This window comes from Rhinoderma darwinii, unplaced genomic scaffold (assembly GCF_050947455.1).
Source record: "Rhinoderma darwinii isolate aRhiDar2 unplaced genomic scaffold, aRhiDar2.hap1 Scaffold_478, whole genome shotgun sequence".
Lineage (NCBI taxonomy): Eukaryota > Metazoa > Chordata > Amphibia > Anura > Rhinodermatidae > Rhinoderma > Rhinoderma darwinii.
Genome location: NW_027464024.1, coordinates 132,881 through 154,016, shown reverse-complemented (window position 1 = coordinate 154,016; position 21,136 = coordinate 132,881). Strand labels below are relative to the sequence as shown.

At 42.9% G+C, this 21,136-nt stretch overlaps 1 protein-coding gene across 1 annotated transcript; it reads left to right on the top strand.

Annotated features, from left to right (window-relative positions):
• Positions 1-4,861: 4,861 nt before the first annotated feature.
• LOC142719282 (ATP-sensitive inward rectifier potassium channel 8) lies at positions 4,862-7,374 on the top strand. The gene is made up of 2 exons (XM_075848770.1): positions 4,862-5,274; positions 6,406-7,374. Exons 1-2 carry the CDS (start codon positions 4,922-4,924, stop codon positions 7,304-7,306), a joined length of 1,254 nt encoding a protein of 417 aa, XP_075704885.1. The 5' UTR covers positions 4,862-4,921; the 3' UTR covers positions 7,307-7,374.
• The last annotated feature ends 13,762 nt before the right edge of the window (positions 7,375-21,136 follow it).

The following is a 21,136-nucleotide window of genomic DNA, read 5'->3' as shown; positions in this document are numbered from 1 at the left end:
GGGAGGTCCCGTCTTCAGACATTTGCAGGTTCTCCTGGTGCAGGGAGGTCCCGTCTTCAGACATCTGCAGGTTCTCCTGGTACAGGGAGGTCCAGTCTCCAGACGTCTGCGGGTTCTCCGGGTGCAGGGAGGTCCCGTCTCCAGACGTCTGCAGATTCTCCTGGTGCAGGGAAGTCCCGTCTTCAGACGTCTGCAGGTTCTCCGGGTACAGGGAGGTCCAGTCTCCAGACGTCTGCGGGTTCTCCGGGTGCAGGGAGGTCCCGTCTTCAGACGTCTGCAGGTTCTCCGGGTGCAGGGAGGTCCCGTCTTCAGACGTCTGCAGGTTCTCCGGGTGCAGGGAGGTCCCGTCTTCAGACGTCTGCAGGTTCTCCGGGTGCAGGGAGGTCCCGTCTCCAGACCTCTGCAGGTTCTCCTGGTGCAGGGAGGTCCCGTCTTCAGACGTCTGCAGGTTCTCCGGGTGCAGGGAGGTCCCGTCTTCAGACGTCTGCAGGTTCTCCGGGTGCAGGGAGGTCCCGTCTTCAGACGTCTGCAGGTTCTCCGGGTGCAGGGAGGTCCCGTCTTCAGACGTCTGCAGGTTCTCCGGGTGTAGGGAGGTCCCGTCTCCAGACGTCTGCAGGTTCTCCGGGTGTAGGGAGGTCCCGTCTTCAGACATCTGCAGGTTCTCCGGGTGTAGGGAGGTCCCGTCTTCAGACATCTGCAGGTTCTCCGGGTGTAGGGAGGTCCTGTCTCCAGACGTCTGCAGGTTCTCCTGGTGCAGGGAGGTCCCGTCTTCAGACGTCTGCAGGCTCTCCGGGTGTAGGGAGGTCCCGTTAGATGATTTTTCTGCAGGATTCCCTGTGGGCGCTTTGATATATCGGAAGATTTAATATTTGTTTTATTTTATCTACTTCGTGTTTTTTTGCTGCACGTTTATTTCACTTGATAGGGGGCGCTGGCTGACTGTGTCTTCTGTATTCTGGGGTCACGGCTCCTGTTTGATGTTCCTGCATGCGGTGCCAGGGCTGGTTGTACCCGGGCACATTACCCGGATAGTGCAGAGCCCGGGCCTCCCGGGACACACAGTCCATCCCTAGGACAGGAATCCCTCTGCTCCCAGATCCTCCCCTCACGTCACCACATGCTGCTGCTGCTGCTGAAGAAAAACTTCCAAACAGTTCTGGACAGGAGAGCAGACTTATGTGCTACGATTCTGGGAGAAACAAGATCAACTGCTCTGGAGCCAGAGGGGGTTATCCAGGATTGACCGCAAACCCGGTGCAGGACATCGAGGAGCAGGGACTGGTCAGTCCGGGGTCAGGACTCTAGACATTGAGGAGCAGGGACTGGTCAGTCTGGGGTCAGGACTGAAGACATTGAGGAGCAGGGACTGGTCAGTCTGGGGTCAGGACTGAAGACATTGAGGAGCAGGGACTGGTCAGTCTGGGGTCAGGACTGAAGACATTGAGGAGCAGGGACTGGTCAGTCTGGGTTCAGGACTGAAGACATTGAGGAGCAGGGACTGGTCAGTCTGGGGTCAGGACTGAAGCCATTGAGGAGCAGGGACTGGTCAGTCTTGGGTCAGGACTGAAGCCATTGAGGAGCAGGGACTGGTTAGTCTGGGGTCAGGACTGAAGACATTGAGGAGCAGGGACTGGTCAGTCTGGGGTCAGGACTGAAGACATTGAGGAGCAGGGACTGGTCAGTCTGGGGTCAGGACTGAAGACATTGAGGAGCAGGGACTGGTCAGTCTGGGGTCAGGACTGAAGCCATTGAGGAGCAGGGACTGGTCAGTCTGGGGTCAGGACTGAAGACATTGAGGAGCAGGGACTGGTCAGTCTGGGGTCAGGACTGAAGACATTGAGGAGCAGGGACTGGTCAGTCGGGTCAGGACTGAAGACATTGAGGAGCAGGGACTGGTCAGTCTGGGGTCAGGACTGAAGACATCTATCACCAGCTCCATCTCCATCGGTGCCCTGCTCAGAAAGGACTATAAGGTTGAAGGATCCAGGACCGGCAGCTGAGACCTCAGGACATTTGGCAGCAGAGATTTGTATCTCCTGGTGGGACCCTCTGATCCCTACAATGTGGACGTCCGGTAAGTCACGGCTGTTTCAGCAATAATGAGACATTCTATTTGGTGCATACACAGGTGGAGGGGACTGCGGTGTATGTGGGTGCACGACGTCCAGTACAGCAGTGACATCACCAGAATACTCCTAATAATTAACACATTCATCTACAAAACTGATGAATATATATATACAACATACAGTATATACCGCAGCCTCTGTATACTGCAGATCATGTGCACAGGCAGGTGAGCCTCCCCCACAAAGGACACCGCTGCTCTCTAGTGTATGGATAGGCTGCATTCTCAGGGATGTCACCTCTGCTCTCTAGTGAGTGGATAGGCTGTATTCTCAGTGATGTCACCGCTGCTCTCTAGTGAATGGATAGGCTGCATTCTCAGTGATGTCACCGCTGCTCTCTAGTGAATGGATAGGCTGCATTCTCAGTGATGTCACCACTTCTCTCTAGTGAATGGATAGGCTGTATTCTCAGTGATCTCACTGCTGCTCTCTAGTGATGGATAGGCTGCATTCTCAGTGATGTCACCGCTGCTCTCTAGTGAATGGATAGGCTGCATTCTCAGTGATGTCACCGCTGCTCTCTAGTGAATGGATAGGCTGCATTCTCAGTGATGTCACCACTTCTCTCTAGTGAATGGATAGGCTGTATTCTCAGTGATCTCACTGCTGCTCTCTAGTGATGGATAGGCAGCATTCTCAGTGATGTCACCGCTTCTCTCTAGTGAATGGATAGGCTGCATTCTCAGTGATGTCACCGCTGCTCTCTAGTGAGTGGATAGGCTGTATTCTCAGTGATGTCACCGCTGCTCTCTAGTGAATGGACAGGCTGCATTCTCAGTGATTTCACCGCTGCTCTCTAGTGAAAGGATAGGCTGCATTTTCAGTGATGTCACCGCTGCTCTCTTGTGAATGGATAGGCTGCATTCTCAGTGAGGTCACTGCAGCTCTCTAGTGAATGGATAGGCTGCATTCTCAGTGAGGTCACTGCTGCTCTCTAGTGAATGGATAGGCTGTATACTCAGTGATGTCACCGCTGCTCTCTAGTGAATGGATAGGCTGTATTCTCAGTGATGTCACCTCTGCTCTCTAGTGAGTGGATAGGCTGTATTCTCAGTGATGTCACCGCTGCTCTCTAGTGAATGGATAGGCTGCATTCTCAGTGATGTCACCGCTGCTCTCTAGTGAATGGATAGGCTGCATTCTTAGTGATGTCACCACTTCTCTCTAGTGAATGGATAGGCTGCATTCCCAGTGATGTCACTGCTGCTCTCTAGTAAATGGGATAGGCTGTATTCTCAGTGATGTCACCGCTGCTCTCTAGTGAATGGATAGGCTGCATTCTTTGTGATATCACCGCTGTTTTAAAGTGAATTGATAGGCTGCATTATCAGTGATGTCACCGCTGCTCTCTAATGAATGGATAGGCTGCATTTTAAGTGATGTCACCGCTGCTCTCTAGTGAATGGATAGGCTGCATTCTTTGTGATATCACCGCTGTTTTAAAGTGAATTGATAGGCTGCATTATTAGTGATGTCACCGCTGCTCTCTAATGAATGGATAGGCTGCATTTTAAGTGATGTCACCGCTGCTCTCTAGTGAATGGATAGGCTGCATTCTCAGTGATGTCACCGCTGCTCTCTAGTGAATGGATAGGCTGCATTCTTTGTGATATCACCGCTGTTCTCTAGTGAATGGATAGGCTGTATTCTCAGTGATGTCACTGCTGCTCTCTAGTGAGTGGATAGGCTGCAGTCTCAGTGATGTCATCGCTGCTCTCTAGTGAATGGATAGGCTGCATTCCCAGTGATGTCACTGCTGCTCTCTAGTGAATGGATAGGCTGCATTCTCAGTGATGTCACCGCTGCTCTCTAGTGAAAGGATAGGCTGCATTCCCAGTGATGTCACCGCTGCTCTCTAGTGAGTGGATAGGCTGTATTCTCAGTGATGTCCCCGCTGCTCTAGTGAATGGACAGGCTGCATTCTCAGTGATGTCACCGCTGCTCTCTAGTTAATGGATAGGCTGCATTCCCAGTGATGTCACCGCTGCTCTCTAGTGATTGGATAGGCTGCATTCTCAGTGATGTCACCGCTGCTCTCTAGTTAATGGATAGGCTGCATTCTCAGTGATGTCACCACTGCTCTCTAGTTAATGGATAGGCTGCATTCTCAGTGATGTCACCGCTGCTCTCTAGTGAGTGGATAGGCTGCATTCTCAGTGATGTCACCGCTGCTCTCTAGTTAATGGATAGGCTGCATTCTCAGTGATGTCACCGCTGCTCTCTAGTTAATGGATAGGCTGCATTCTCAGTGATGTCACCGCTGCTCTCTAGTGAATGGATAGGCTGCATTCTCAGTGATGTCACCGCTGCTCTCTAGTGAATGGATAGGCTGCATTCTCAGTGATGTCATCGCTGCTCTCTAGTGAATGGATAGGCTGCATTCTCAGTGATGTCATCGCTGCTCTCTAGTGAATGGATAGGCTGCATTCTCAGTGATGTCACCGCTGCTCTCTAGTGAATGGATAGGCTGTATTCTCAGTGATGTCACCGCTGCTCTCTAGTGATTGGATAGGCTGTATTCTCAGTGATGTCACCGCTGCTCTCTAGTGAATGGATAGGCTGTATTCTCAGTGATGTCACCGCTGCTCTCTAGTGATTGGATAGGCTGTATTCTCAGTGATGTCACCGCTGATCTTTAGGCTGCGTTCTCATGTTTCTGGACCTCCCTGGACTGAACCCCTTTTGTCTGTTTTGTCTCCTTCAGATTGGGCTCCTCGGGGGTAGCAGCCTCCCGTTCTCGCCCCCCGCACCCTTTGTATTCCAGTTTATAATTGGAGCATGAAATCAGCAGAATGTTGGCCAGAAAGAGCATAATACCCGAGGAATACGTTCTGGCGAGAATCGCTGCTGAAAATCTACGGAAGCCGAGAATTCGTGACCGTCTGAGGAAAGCGCGTTTTGTAGCAAAGAATGGAGCGTGCAACGTGGCGCACAAGAATATCCGTGAACAAGGCCGATTCCTACAAGACGTCTTCACCACGCTGGTGGACCTGAAGTGGCGGCACACCCTCGTCATCTTCACCATGTCCTTCCTCTGCAGTTGGCTGCTGTTCGCCATGATGTGGTGGCTCGTGGCCTTTGCTCACGGGGACTTGGCCATCAGAGACAATATAATGAGCCCGGAGCCGTGCGTGGCCAACGTCAAGTAAGTGGAGGGGGGAGGGGCGCAGCGTCCGGAGGTCTCAGGGCCCACTCCGTGCTCTGACCCGTTCAAAAAGGATCTCAGCTGCCGATCCTGGTAGCTCCTCCCCCGCTTAATGCAAACCACCCCCCCGCCGGGCTCCACTCAGTGGGTGGCATCCCCTCCCTCAGCAGTAACGGCAGCCATATTGGTTGTCACCCAGCTTTCCCAGGTACAGATACAACCACAGAGACTTCTCATTTCGGGGGCTGCTCTGGGTTCACATTGTTCTTATTCTGTGATGGAGAAACCTTTTCCTTCCATTTGATTGGACAGATTTGCGCAGTCATTTCGCGGTCTGTAAATACGTCACGTTGGAATATTTCAGAAAAACAAGAACAATTCTGCAAATCACATTCATGCTGCTTCATATCTAATGCTCTGCTACATGCAAATATAACAGTGACAGCCTCAGTGCCCCCATAACAGTGACAGCCACAATGCCCCCCGTAGCAGTAGCAGCCTCAGTGCCCCCATAACAGTGACAGCCACAGTGCCCCCGTAACAGTAGCAGCCAGTGCCCCCGTCCGTAACAGTAGCAGCCACAGTGCCCCCGTAACAGTAGCAGCCACAGTGCTCCCAAAAACGGGGACAGCCACAGTGCCCCCAAAAACGTGGACAGCCACAGTGCCCCATAACAGTGACAGCCACAGTGCCCCCCGTAGCAGTAGCAGCCACAGTGCCCCCCGTAGCAGTAGCAGCCACAGTGCCCCCCGTAGCAGTAGCAGCCACAGTGCCCCCCGTAGCAGTAGCAGCCACAATGCCCCCCGTAACAGTGGCAGCCACAGTGCCCCCCGTAGCAGTAGCAGCCACAGTGCCCCCGTAACAGTGGCAGCCACAGTGCCCCCGTAACAGTGGCAGCCACAGTGCCCCCGTAACAGTGGCAGCCACAGTGCCCCCGTAACAGTGGCAGCCACAGTGCCCCCGTAACAGTGGCAGCCACAGTGCCCCCGTAACAGTAGCAGCCACAGTGCCCCCATAACAGTAGCAGCCACAATGCCCCCCGTAGCAGTAGCAGCCACAGTGCCCCCACCAGTGTATTTACTGTATGATATGGACGGTGTTATAAGTCTGACCCCGTTTCCCTCTCCGCAGGTCCTTCACCGCCGCCTTCCTGTTCTCCATTGAGGTTCAGGTGACTATTGGATTTGGGGGGCGCATGATGACGGAGGAGTGCCCCCTCGCCATTTCCCTCCTCATTATACAGAACATTGTCGGTTTAATCGTCAACGCCGTCATGTTGGGCTGCATCTTCATGAAAACGGCGCAGTCCCACCGCCGGGCCGAGACCTTGATCTTCAGCCGCCACGCCGTCATCACCGTGAGGAACGGGAAACTTTGCCTCATGTTCCGGGTGGGAGACCTGCGCAAGAGCATGATCATCAGCGCCTCCGTGCGCATTCAGGTGGTCAGGAAAACGGTCACCCCCGAAGGCGAGGTCGTCCCCATCCATCAGATCGACGTCCCGGTGGACAACTCCATCGAGAGCAATAACATTTTCTTGGTGGCGCCGCTGATCATCTGCCACATCATAGACAGGAGGAGTCCCCTGTACGACGTCTCGGCCTCCGACCTGTCCACTCAGGACCTGGAGGTCATCGTCATCCTAGAGGGAGTGGTGGAGACCACCGGGATCACCACCCAGGCCCGGACCTCCTACATCACCGAGGAAATCCTGTGGGGTCACCGCTTCGTGTCCGTGGTGTCGGAGGAGGAGGGCGTCTACTGCGTGGACTATTCCAAGTTCGGTAACACGGCAAAAGTGGCGACGCCGCGCTGCAGCGCCCGGGAACTAGACGAGAAGCCGTCCATATTAATCCAGACCCTCCAGAAGAGCGAGCTGTCCCACCAGAACTCCCTGCGGAAACGCAACTCCATGCGGCGGAACAACTCCATGCGACGCACCAACTCCATGCGGCGGAACAACTCGGGACTCATCGTGCCCAAGGTCCAGTTCATGGCCCCGGAGCAGAACCAGTCAGCGGCGGAGACATGACCCTCCCCCGCCACCATCCCCCGTTACTTATATTTATACTTCTAGAATGAGCACATTGAATAAAAGTCTTACCCAGAATCCTCTTGTGTCCGTCCTGCACTGAAGCCTCCGGCGGAGATGATAAGAGCGGTGGGGTCAGAACCGCGGGTGACTAGAGCCGATCCTCCAGTATAATGAAGCCCAGCACAAGACATCGCCCGCTTATTCTGCGTAAAATAGGAAAAGACTGGAAACCATCAGCATGTTGCTGTTGACTGATCTATTTTCTAATCCTGTGCTTCTATGATAGAATACAATGTACTCATCTGGGCCGGCCGCTCCCCCGCCTCTCCTCACCCTGTTTTAATGCCACCTGAGGTACCTGCCCATATACTCAGCGGGATCAATCATTTGGGTTTGTTACAATGTATCAGTGTAGACAATCCTCTGTGAGGTAAACAGATCAGCAGCACAAATCTCTCTCTTGTCACAGTTTGTTACAATGTATCAGTGCAGGTAAAATGTATCAGTCTGGAGTCCCAGCTGTTCACCTCACAGAGGATTGTCTGGACTGGATTCAAATGTAACAAACCCTCAGCTGTGAGAAGTATAAGGTCAGGTCAAATTGTCAGGCTCCGAATGTAAACAAGATTGTTCTAATTCACTGAGCGCAAGCAGAGATGTTGAAAATGATGAGGAGTGGAAACTTTTCATTCTACAATGAGGAAGCTTTATTTACATAGGACTGCAGCGGCCGTCCCCTCTAAGCTGGGCGCTCTGGAAATGATAGAGTTAAAAATGACGGCAGCGAACGGAGTCACGTAGCGGCCGCGATGCAGCGGAAAAATATGGACGATATGCTCGGTGAAGTGGCGGCGCGGTTTTGTGAGCGATATCACGCGGCCACCGATGATCTCGCCCTGATGATTGGCCGCCCGATATTACAGGCCGCAGTTTTAGGGTGATGTTCACACGGCCGTAAACGTCCCAAAAAACGGCTGAAAATACGGACGCTGAACGCCTCCAAACACCGGCCCATTCATTTCAATGGGAAAAACGGCGTTTCGTTCCCATGGGGCGTTTTTTTTAACCCCTTAACGCCGAAGGACGGATATATCCGTCCTCAGCAGCTGCTAGTTCGCGCAGGAGGACGGATATATCCGTCCTGTGATGGTGCGGGTACTGACAGTTTACCCACGCGATCAGCGGCAGGAGCACGGCTGTTATACTCAGCCTGGCTCCTGCTGCAACTGCCGGAATCGAAGCGCGCGCCGATTCCGGCAGTTTAACCCATTAAATGCCGCTGTCAACAGTGACAGCGGCATTTAATGTGTTTGACAGAGGGGGGAGCTCCCTCTGTCTCCCGATCGGCGCCCCCGCAAACAAATCGCGGGTCGCCGTCGGGTTTCCATGACAGCCGGGGGTCTAACAAAGACCCCCAGGTCTGTCTTCAGCATCTGCCTGTTAGGCCATGTTTTACACTGACAGGCAATAATGCTTTGGTATACGAAGTATACCAAAGCATTATATATGCGATCGGCATATCGCATAGTGAAGTCCCCTGGTGGGACTAAAAAAAAAAAAGTAAAACCGTTAAATAAAGTTTGTGAAAAAAAAAAAAAAAAAATTACAGTCAAAGTCAAATAAAACAACTTTTTTGCCCCAAAAAGTGGTTTTATTTAGTAAAACGGTCAAAACAAATCACACATACACATATATGGTATCCCCGCGATCGTAACAACTTGACCAATAAAATCAACACATTAATTAAACCGCCGGATGAACGGCGTCCAAAGAAAACGCAAAAAACAACGGCAAAATTCTCTCTTTTCTCCCATTCCCCCCATAAAAAATAAAATAAAAGTTAATCTATAAGTCCTATGTACCCCAAAATAGTACTAATGAAAACTAGACATTGTCCCTCAAAAATCAAGCCCACATACGGCAACATCGACGGAAAAATAAAAACGTTACGCCTCTTGGAACGCGGCGATGCAAAAACAAGTAATTTTTTTCTAAAAGGGTTTTTATTGTGCAAACGTAGAAAAAACATATAAAACCTTTACACATTTGGTATCCCTGTAATCGTGCCGACCCATAGAATAAAGTGAACATGTTATTTACGCTGCATAGTAAACGGCGTAAACTTATAACGTGAAAATTAATGCTGGAATAGCTGCTTATTTTCAATTCTCTCCTAAAATAAAGTTAATAAAAGTTAATCAATATGTTATAAGCATCTAAAAATGGTGCAATTACAAAATACAACTCGTCCCGGAAAAAACAAGCCCTTATACGGCTATGTCGACGGAATAAAAAAAGAGTTACGACTCTTGGAATGCGACCGTGGAAAAACAAAAAATAATCCTTGGTCATTAACGTGCAAAATGGCCCGGTCATTAAGGGGTTAAAGCACCGTTTGCAAAAAGGGCGCGTAAAAAACGCCCCATAAAAAGAAGCGCATGTCACGTCCGGAGCCATAAATCAGAGTCTTCCCCTTGATATCCGCTCCGTATTTTCTGCCGTTTTTGCTTTGCGTGTGAACGTCGCCTCAGAAGCGGCGGCCGCACCCGTGGAGCGGTAATTCATTAACTCTTCCCTGTCCAGAGCGCCCGGCTGAGAGGGAGCGCCGCTCCGGATATAATAACATGTGACGGGGAGATCAGCAGCGGCCGCGGCGCCGCAGACATGTCCTTATAAGGAGAATTCATCACAGCGTGGAACGTCTCATTACATTAACCCCTCGAGCGCCACTGAGGGTCGTAGCCGGGGTGCACATACTTATTCCCGTGGATTCCGGTCATGGACGGAGTATTTAGGGAATGGTAAATGAGTAACAATCACTTCACACCTCCCCCGCAGCCTTCCCAGGCCCCCAAAACCTGCCGACTCATGTAGTGACCCCCCCTGTTATAGCCGCTCAGGAGTCTGGGAAAGCTGGATTGCCGGAGACAGCTGTAATGTTCTCCATAATACTGGAGTCACAGCCACCAGCTTAGGATGTGACTGGAGTAAAAGACATGATGTAGCAGCAGAACTGTGACTGCAGCTCTGGATGTGACTGGAGTATGGGACATAATGTAAAGCAGAATCCTGGATGTGACTGGACTATAAGACAAGATGTAGCAGTAGGATTGTAACTGCAGCTCTGGATGTTACTGGAGTATAAGACATGATGTAGCAGTAGAACTGTGACTGCAGCTGTGGATGTGACAGGAGTATAAGACATGATGTAACAGCAGATTTGTGACTGCAGCTCTGGATGTTACTGAAGTAAAAGACATGATGTAGCAGTAGAATTATCACTGCAGCTCTGGATATGACTAGAGTATAAGACAGGATGTAAAGCAGAATTCTGACTGCAGCTCTGGATGTGACTGGACTATAAGACATGATGTAGCAGTAGGATTGTAACTGCAGCTCTGGATGTGACTGGAGAATAATATTGGACATAATGTAAGGGCTCCCCCTAGTGGTAACATGGTGTGTGATAATGGCGGTACACAAAATCTCCTTGGAGCGCAGTGATATTCGGCAGGTTTTTTAGGGCATTGTTCACATCTCTTTTTTCCCTCTGCCGCAGATTTACTGTGGGAGGAGTCCAGACGTAACACGTCAGCGGAAGGTGGCGACATATCCCACCGTATAGGCGCACAGAAGCGCTGCGCCCGGGGAAGACTCTGACGTCACAATGCCGGGGTCCTCGTATATGGGCAGTGACGTAAGGCGCTCCCCGGGGTCAGCGCTGCCGGGACTCTGGACCTCCGTGCGGTCAGTTCATTACACGGCGCAAATCCCAGGACATGAGAGCCACAAGTCACGTATAATCACGAGCGAAGAACCGGAGGTCCCAGCAGCAGCACGGACGCCACCAGCAAAACCACCGCCACCCCCGCCATCACCCACCGCCACCCCCACCATCACCCACCGCCGCCACCCCCACCCCCCCCCCCCCGGCACCCCCGCTCCCATCACCGTCACTCAGGCAGAATGTCCCACAGAAATATTCTCCCTGCATGTCCTTATAAAGAGCGGAGGACGAAACCAGAACATACAGCAAATTCCAGGAGGAGAGAAGACGTCACTGACAGAAGATACCCGGGTTATACCAGCATGCTCCATATCACTATATACAAGAAGATGTATAACTTATACCAGCTGTACATATATAATTATATACAGAAGATACCCAGGTTATACCAGCATGCTCCATATCACTATATACAGGAAGATGTATAACTTATACCAGCTGTACATATATAATTATATATAGAAGATACCCAGGTTATACTAGCATTCTCCATATCACTATATACAGGAAGATGTATAACATACCAGCTGTACATCTATAATTATATACAGGAGATACCCAGGTTATACCAGCATGCTCCATATCACTATATACAAGAAGATGTATAACTTATACCAGCTGTACATATATAATTATATACAGAAGATACCCAGGTTATACCAGCATGCTCCATATCACTATATACAAGAAGATGTATAACTTATACCAGCTGTACATATATAATTATACACAGGAGATACCCAGGTTATACCAGCCTGCTCCATATCACTATATACAAGAAGATGTATAACTTATACCAGCTGTACATATATAATTATATACAGAATATACCCAGGTTATACCAGCATGCTCCATATCACTATATACAGGAAGATGTATAACTTATACCAGCTGTACATATATAATTATATACAGGAGATACCCAGGTTATACCAGCATGCTCCATATCACTATATACAAGAAGATGTATAACTTATACCAGCTGTACATATATAATTATATACAGAAGATACCCAGGTTATACCAGCATGCTCCATATCACTATATACAAGAAGATGTATAACTTATACCAGCTGTACATATATAGTTATATACAGAAGATACCCAGGTTATACCAGCATGCTCCATATCACTATATACAAGAAGATGTGTAACTTATACCAGCTGTACATATATAATTATATACAGGAGATACCCAGGTTATACCAGCATGCTCCATATCACTATATACAGGAAGATGTATAACTTATACCAGCTGTACATATATAATTATATACAGAAGATACCCAGGTTATACCAGCATGCTCCATATCACTATATACAAGAAGATGTATAACTTATACCAGCTGTGCATATATAATTATATACAGGAGATACCCAGGTTATACCAGCATGCTCCATATCACTATATACAGGAAGATGTATAACTTATACCAGCTGTACATATATAATTATATACAGAAGATACCCAGGTTATACCGGCATGCTCCATATCACTATATACAGGAAGATGTATAACTTATACCAGCTGTACATATATAATTATATACAGAAGACACCCAGGTTATACCAGCATGCTCCATATCACTATATACAAGAAGATGTGTAACTTATACCAGCTGTACATATATAATTATATACAGGAGATACCCAGGTTATACCAGCATGCTCCATATCACTATATACAGGAAGATGTATAACTTATACCAGCTGTACATATATAATTATATACAGAAGATACCCAGGTTATACCAGCATGCTCCATATCACTATATACAAGAAGATGTATAACTTATACCAGCTGTACATATATAATTATATACAGAAGATACCCAGGTTATACCAGCATGCTCCATATCACTATATACAAGAAGATGTATAACTTATACCAGCTGTACATATATAATTATATACAGAAGATACCCAGGTTATACCAGCATGCTCCATATCACTATATACAAGAAGATGTATAACTTATACCAGCTGTACATATATAATTATATACAGGAGATACCCAGGTTATACCAGCATGCTCCATATCACTATATACAAGAAGATGTATAACTTATACCAGCTGTACATATATAATTATATACATAATATACCCAGGTTATACCAGCATGCTCCATGTCACTATATACAGGAAGATGTATAACTTATACCAGCTGTACATATATAATTATATACAGAAGATACCCAGGTTATACCAGCATGCTCCATATCACTATATACACGAAGATGTATAACTTATACCAGCTGTACATATATAATTATATACAGAAGATACCCAGGTTATACCAGCATGCTCCATATCACTACATACAAGAAGATGTATAACTTATACCAGCTGTACATATATAATTATATACAGAAGAAACCCAGGTTATACCAGCATGCTCCATATCACTATATACACGAAGATGTATAACTTATACCAGCTGTACATATATAATTATATACAGAAGATACCCAGGTTATACCAGCATGCTCCATATCACTATATACAAGAAGATGTATAACTTATACCAGCTGTACATATATAATTATATACAGAAGATACCCGGGTTATACCAGCATGCTCCATATCACTATATACAAGAAGATATATAACTTATACCAGCTGTACATATATAATTATATACAGAATATACCCGGGTTATACCAGCATGCTCCATATCACTATATACAAGAAGATGTATAACTTATACCAGCTGTACATATATAATTATATACAGGAGATACCCAGGTTATACCAGCATGCTCCATATCACTATATACAAGAAGATGTATAACTTATACCAGCTGTACATATATAATTATATACATAATATACCCAGGTTATACCAGCATGCTCCATGTCACTATATACAGGAAGATGTATAACTTATACCAGCTGTACATATATAATTATATACAGGAGATACCCAGGTTATACCAGCATGCTCCATATCACTATATACAAGAAGATGTATAACTTATACCAGCTGTACATATATAATTATATACAGAATATACCCGGGTTATACCAGCATGCTCCATATCACTATATACAGGAAGATGTATAACTTATACCAGCTGTACATATATAATTATATACAGAAGATACCCAGGTTACACCAGCATGCTCCATATCACTATATACAGGAAGATGTGTAACTTATACCAGCTGTACATATATAATTATATACAGAAGATACCCAGGTTATACCAGCATGCTCCATATCACTATACACAAGAAGATGTATAACTTATACCAGCTGTACATATATAATTATATACAGAAGATACCCAGGTTATACCAGCATGCTCCATATCACTATATACAAGAAGATGTATAACTTATACCAGCCGTACCTATATAATTATATACAGAAGATACCCAGGTTATACCAACATGCTCCATATCATTATATACAGGAAGATGTATAACTTATACCAGCTGTACATATACAATCATATACAGAAGATACCCAGGTTATACCAGCATGCTCCAGATCACTATATACAAGAAGATGTATAACTTATACCAGCTGTACATATATAATTATATACAGAAGATACCCAGGTTATACCAGCATGCTCCATATCACTATATACAAGAAGATGTATAACTTATACCAGCTGTACATATATAATTATATACAGAAGATACCCAGGTTATACCAGCATGCTCCATATCACTATATACAAGGAGATGTATAACTTATACCAGCTGTACATATATAATTATATACAGAAGATACCCAGGTTATACCAGCCTGCTCCATATCATTATATACAGGAAGATGTATAACTTATACCAGCTGTACATATATAATTATATACAGAAGATACCCAGGTTATACCAGCATGCTCCATATCACTATATACAAGAAGATACATAACTTATACCAGCTGTACATATATAATTATATACAGAAGATACCCAGGTTATACCAGCATGCTCCATATCACTATATACAGGAAGATGTATAACTTATACCAGCTGTACATATATAATTATATACAGAAGATACCCAGGTTATACCAGCATGCTCCATATCACTATATACAAGAAGATGTATAACTTATACCAGCTGTACATATATAATTATATACAGAAGATACCCAGGTTATACCAGCGTGCTCCATATCACTATATACAAGAAGATGTATAACTTATACCAGCTGTACATATATAATTATATACAGAAGATACCCAGGTTATACCAGCATGCTCCATATCACTATATACAAGAAGATGTATAACTTATACCAGCTGTACATATATAATTATATACAGAATATACCCAGTTTATACCGGCATGCTCCATATCACTATATACAAGAAGATGTATAACTTATACCAGCTGCACATATATAATTATATACAGGAGATACCCAGGTTATACCAGCATGCTCCATATCACTATATACAAGAAGATGTATAACTTATACCAGCTGTACATATATAATTATATACAGGAGATACCCAGGTTATACCAGCATGCTCCATATCACTATATACAGGAAGATGTATAACATATACCAGCTGTACATATATAATTATATACAGAATATACCCAGGTTATACCAGCATGCTCCATATCACTATATACAGGAAGATGTATAACTTATACCAGCTGTACATATATAATTATATACAGAAGATACCCAGGTTATACCAGCATGCTCCATATCACTATATACAGGAAGATGTGTAACTTATACCAGCTGTACATATATAATTATATACAGAAGATACCCAGGTTATACCAGCATGCTCTATATCACTATATACAAGAAGATGTATAACTTATACCAGCTGTACATATATAATTATATACAGGAGATAACCAGGTTATACCAGCATGCTCCATATCACTATATACAGGAAGATGTATAACTTATACCAGCTGTACATATATAATTATATACAGAAGATACCCAGGTTATACCAGCATGCTCCATATCACTATATACAAGAAGATGTATAACATACCAGCTGTACATATATAATTATATACAGAAGATACCGAGGTTATACCAGCATGCTCCATATCACTATATACAAGAAGATGTATAACTTATACCAGCTGTACATATATAATTATATACAGGAGATAACCAGGTTATACCAGCATGCTCTATATCACTATATACAAGAAGATGTATAACTTATACCAGCTGTACATATATAATTATATACAGAACATACCCAGGTTATACCAGCATGCTCCATATCACTATACACAAGAAGATGTATAACATACCAGCTGTACATATATAATTATATACAGAAGATACCCAGGTTATACCAGCATGCTCCATATCACTATATACAAGAAGATGTATAACTTATACCAGCTGTACATATATAATTATATACAGAAGATACCCAGGTTATACCAGCATGCTCCATATCACTATATACAAGAAGATGTATAACTTATACCAGCTGTACATATATAATTATATACAGAGGATACCCAGGTTATACCAGCATGCTCCATATCACTATATACAGGAAGATGTATAACTTATACCAGCTGTACATATATAATTATATACAGAAGATACCCAGGTTATACCAGCATGCTCCATATCACTATATACAGGAAGATGTATAACTTATACCAGCTGTACATATATAATTATATACAGGAGATACCCAGGTTATACCGGCATGCTCCATATCACTATATACAAGAAGATGTATAACTTATACCAGCTGTACATATATAATTATATACAGAAGATACCCAGGTTATACCAGCATGCTCCATATCACTATATACAAGAAGATGTATAACTTATACCAGCTGTACATATATAATTATATACAGAAGATACCCAGGTTATACCAGCATGCTCCATATCACTATATACAAGAAGATGTATAACTTATACCAGCTGTTCATATATAATTATATACAGAAGATACCCAGGTTATACCAGCATGCTCCATATCACTATATACAAGAAGATGTATAACTTATACCAGCTGTACAAATATAATTATATACTGAAGATACCCAGGTTATACCAGCATGCTCCATATCACTATATACAAGAAGATGTATAACTTATACCAGCTGTACATATATAATTATATACAGAAGATACCCAGGTTATACCAGCATGCTCCATATCACTATATACAAGAAGATGTATAACTTATACCAGCTGTACATATATAATTATATACAGGAGATACCCAGGTTATACCAGCATGTTCCATATCACTATATACAAGATTATGTATAACTTATACCAGCTGTACATATATAATTATATACAGAAGATACCCAGGTTATACCAGCATGCTCCATATCACTATATACAAGAAGATGTATAACTTATACCAGCTGTTCATATATAATTATATACAGAAGATACCCGGGTTATACCAGCATGCTCCATATCACTATATACAAGAAGATGTATAACTTATACCAGCTGTACATATATAATTATATACAGAAGATACCCAGGTTATACCAGCATGCCCCATATCACTATATACAAGAAGATGTATAACTTATACCAGCTGTACATATATAATTATATACAGAAGATACCCAGGTTATACCAGCATGCCCCATATCACTATATACAGGAAGATGTATAACTTATACCAGCTGTACATATATAATTATATACAGAAGATACTCGGGTTATACCAGCATGCTCCATATCACTATATACAAGAAGATGTATAACTCATACCAGCTGTACATATATAATTATATACAGAATATACCCAGGTTATACAAGCATGCTCCATATCACTATATACAAGAAGATGTATAACTTATACCAGCTGTACATATATAATTATATACAGAAGATACCCAGGTTATACCAGCATGCTCCATATCACTATATACAGGAAGATGTATAACTTATACCAGCTGTACATATATAATTATATACAGAAGATACCCAGGTTATACCAGCATGCTCTATATCACTATATACAAGAAGATGTATAACTTATACCAGCTGTACATATATAATTATATACAGAAGATACCCAGGTTATACCAGCATGCTCCATATCACTATCTACAAGAAGATGTATAACTTATACCAGCTGTACATATATAATTATATACAGAAGATACCCAGGTTATACCAGCATGCTCCATATCACTATATACAAGAAGATGTATAACTTATACCAGCTGTACATATATAATTATATACAGAAGATACCCAGGTTATACCAGCATGCTCCATATCACTATATACAAGGAGATGTATAACTTATACCAGCTGTACATATATAATTATATACAGAAGATACCCAGGTTATACCAGCCTGCTCCATATCATTATATACAGGAAGATGTATAACTTATACCAGCTGTACATATATAATTATATACAGAAGATACCCAGGTTATACCAGCGTGCTCCATGTCACTATATACAAGAAGATACATAACTTATACCAGCTGTACATATATAATTATATACAGAAGATACCCAGGTTATACCAGCATGCTCCATATCACTATATACAGGAAGATGTATAACTTATACCAGCTGTACATATATAATTATATACAGAAGATACCCAGGTTATACCAGCATGCTCCATATCACTATATACAAGAAGATGTATAACTTATACCAGCTGTACATATATAATTATATACAGAAGATACCCAGGTTATACCAGCGTGCTCCATATCACTGTATACAAGAAGATGTATAACTTATACCAGCTGTACATATATAATTATATACAGAATATACCCAGGTTATATCATCATGCTCCATATCACTATATACAAGAAGATGTATAACTTATACCAGCTGTACATATATAATTATATACAGGAGATACCCAGGTTATACCAGCATCCTCCATATCACTATATACAAGAAGATGTATAACTTATACCAGCTGTACATATATAATTATATACAGAAGATACCCAGGTTATACCAGCATGCTCCATATCACTATATACAAGAAGATGTATCACTTATACCAGCTGTACATATATAATTATATACAGGAGATACCCAGGTTATACCAGCATGCTCCATATCACTATATACAAGAAGATGTATAACTTATACCAGCTGCACATATATAATTATATACAGGAGATACCCAGGTTATACCAGCATGCTCCATATCACTATATACAAGAAGATGTATAACTTATACCAGCTGTACATATATAATTATATACAGGAGATACCCAGGTTATACCAGCATGCTCCATATCACTATATACAGGAAGATGTATAACATATACCAGCTGTACATATATAATTATATACAGAATATACCCAGGTTATACCAGCATGCTCCATATCACTATATACAAGAAGATGTATAACATATACCAGCTGTACATATATAATTATATACAGAAGATACCCAGGTTATACCAGCATGCTCCATATCACTATATACAGGAAGATGTGTAACTTATACCAGCTGTACATATATAATTATATACAGAAGATACCCAGGTTATACCAGCATGCTCTATATCACTATATACAAGAAGATGTATAACTTATACCAGCTGTACATATATAATTATATACAGAAGATACCCAGGTTATACCAGCATGCTCCATATCACTATATACAAGAAGATGTATAACTTATACCAGCTGTACATATATAATTATATACAGAAGATACCGAGGTTATACCAGCATGCTCTATATCACTATATACAAGAAGATGTATAACTTATACCAGCTGTACATATATAATTATATACAGAAGATACCCAGGTTATACCAGCATGCTCTATATCACTATATACAGGAAGATGTATAACTTATACCAGCTGTACATATATAATTATATACAGAAGATACCCAGCTTATACCAGCATGCTCCATATCACTATATACAAGAAGATGTATAACTTATACCAGCTATACATATATAATTATATACAGAAGATACCCAGGTTATACCAGCATGCTCCATATCACTATATACAGGAAGATGTATAACTTATACCAGCTGTACATATATAATTATATACAGAAGATACCCAGGTTATACCAGCATGCTCTATATCACTATATACAGGAAGATGTATAACTTATACCAGCTGTACATATATAATTATGTACAGAAGATACCCAGGTTATACCAGCATGCTCTATATCACTATATACAGGAAGATGTATAACTTATACCAGCTGTACATATATAATTATATACAGGAGATACCCAGGTTATACCAGCATGCTCCATATCACTATATACAAGAAGATGTATAACTTATACCAGCTGTACATATATAATTATATACAGGAGATACCCAGGTTATACCAGCATGCTTCATATCACTATATACAGAAGATGTATAACTTATACCAGCTGTACATATATAATTATATACAGAAGATACCCAGGTTATACCAGCATGCTCCATATCACTATATACAGGAAGATGTATAACTTATACCAGCTGTACATATATAATTATATACAGGAGATACCCAGGTTATACCAGCATGCTCCATATCACTATATACAAGAAGATGTATAACTTATTCCAGCGGTACATATATAATTATATACAGAAGATACCCAGTTATACCAGCATGCTCCATATCACTATATACAGGAAGATGTATAACTTATAACAGCTGTACATATATAATTATATACAGAAGACACCCGGTTATACCAGCATGCTCCATATCACTATATATAGGAAGATGTATAACTTATACCAGCTGTACATATATAATTATATACAGAAGATACCCAGGTTATACCAGCATGCTCCATATCACTATATACAGGAAGATGTATAACTTATACCAGCTGTACATATATAATTATATACAGAAGATACCCAGGTTATACCAGCATGCTCCATATCACTATATACAAGAAGATGTATGACTTATACCAGCTATACATATATAATTATATACAGAAGATACCCAGGTTATACCAGCATGCTCCATATCACTATATACAGGAAGATGTATAACTTATACCAGCTGTACATATATAATTATATACAGAAGATACCCAGGTTATACCAGCATGCTCTATA

Bases quoted from the DNA above. Each gene is read 5' to 3' on its own strand.
- LOC142719282 (XM_075848770.1), top strand. From the start codon at position 4,922: ATGTTGGCCAGAAAGAGCATAATACCCGAGGAATACGTTCTGGCGAGA. The intron at 5,275-6,405 runs GTAAGTGGAGGG...CCCTCTCCGCAG, and splicing joins CCGTGCGTGGCCAACGTCAA to GTCCTTCACCGCCGCCTTCC.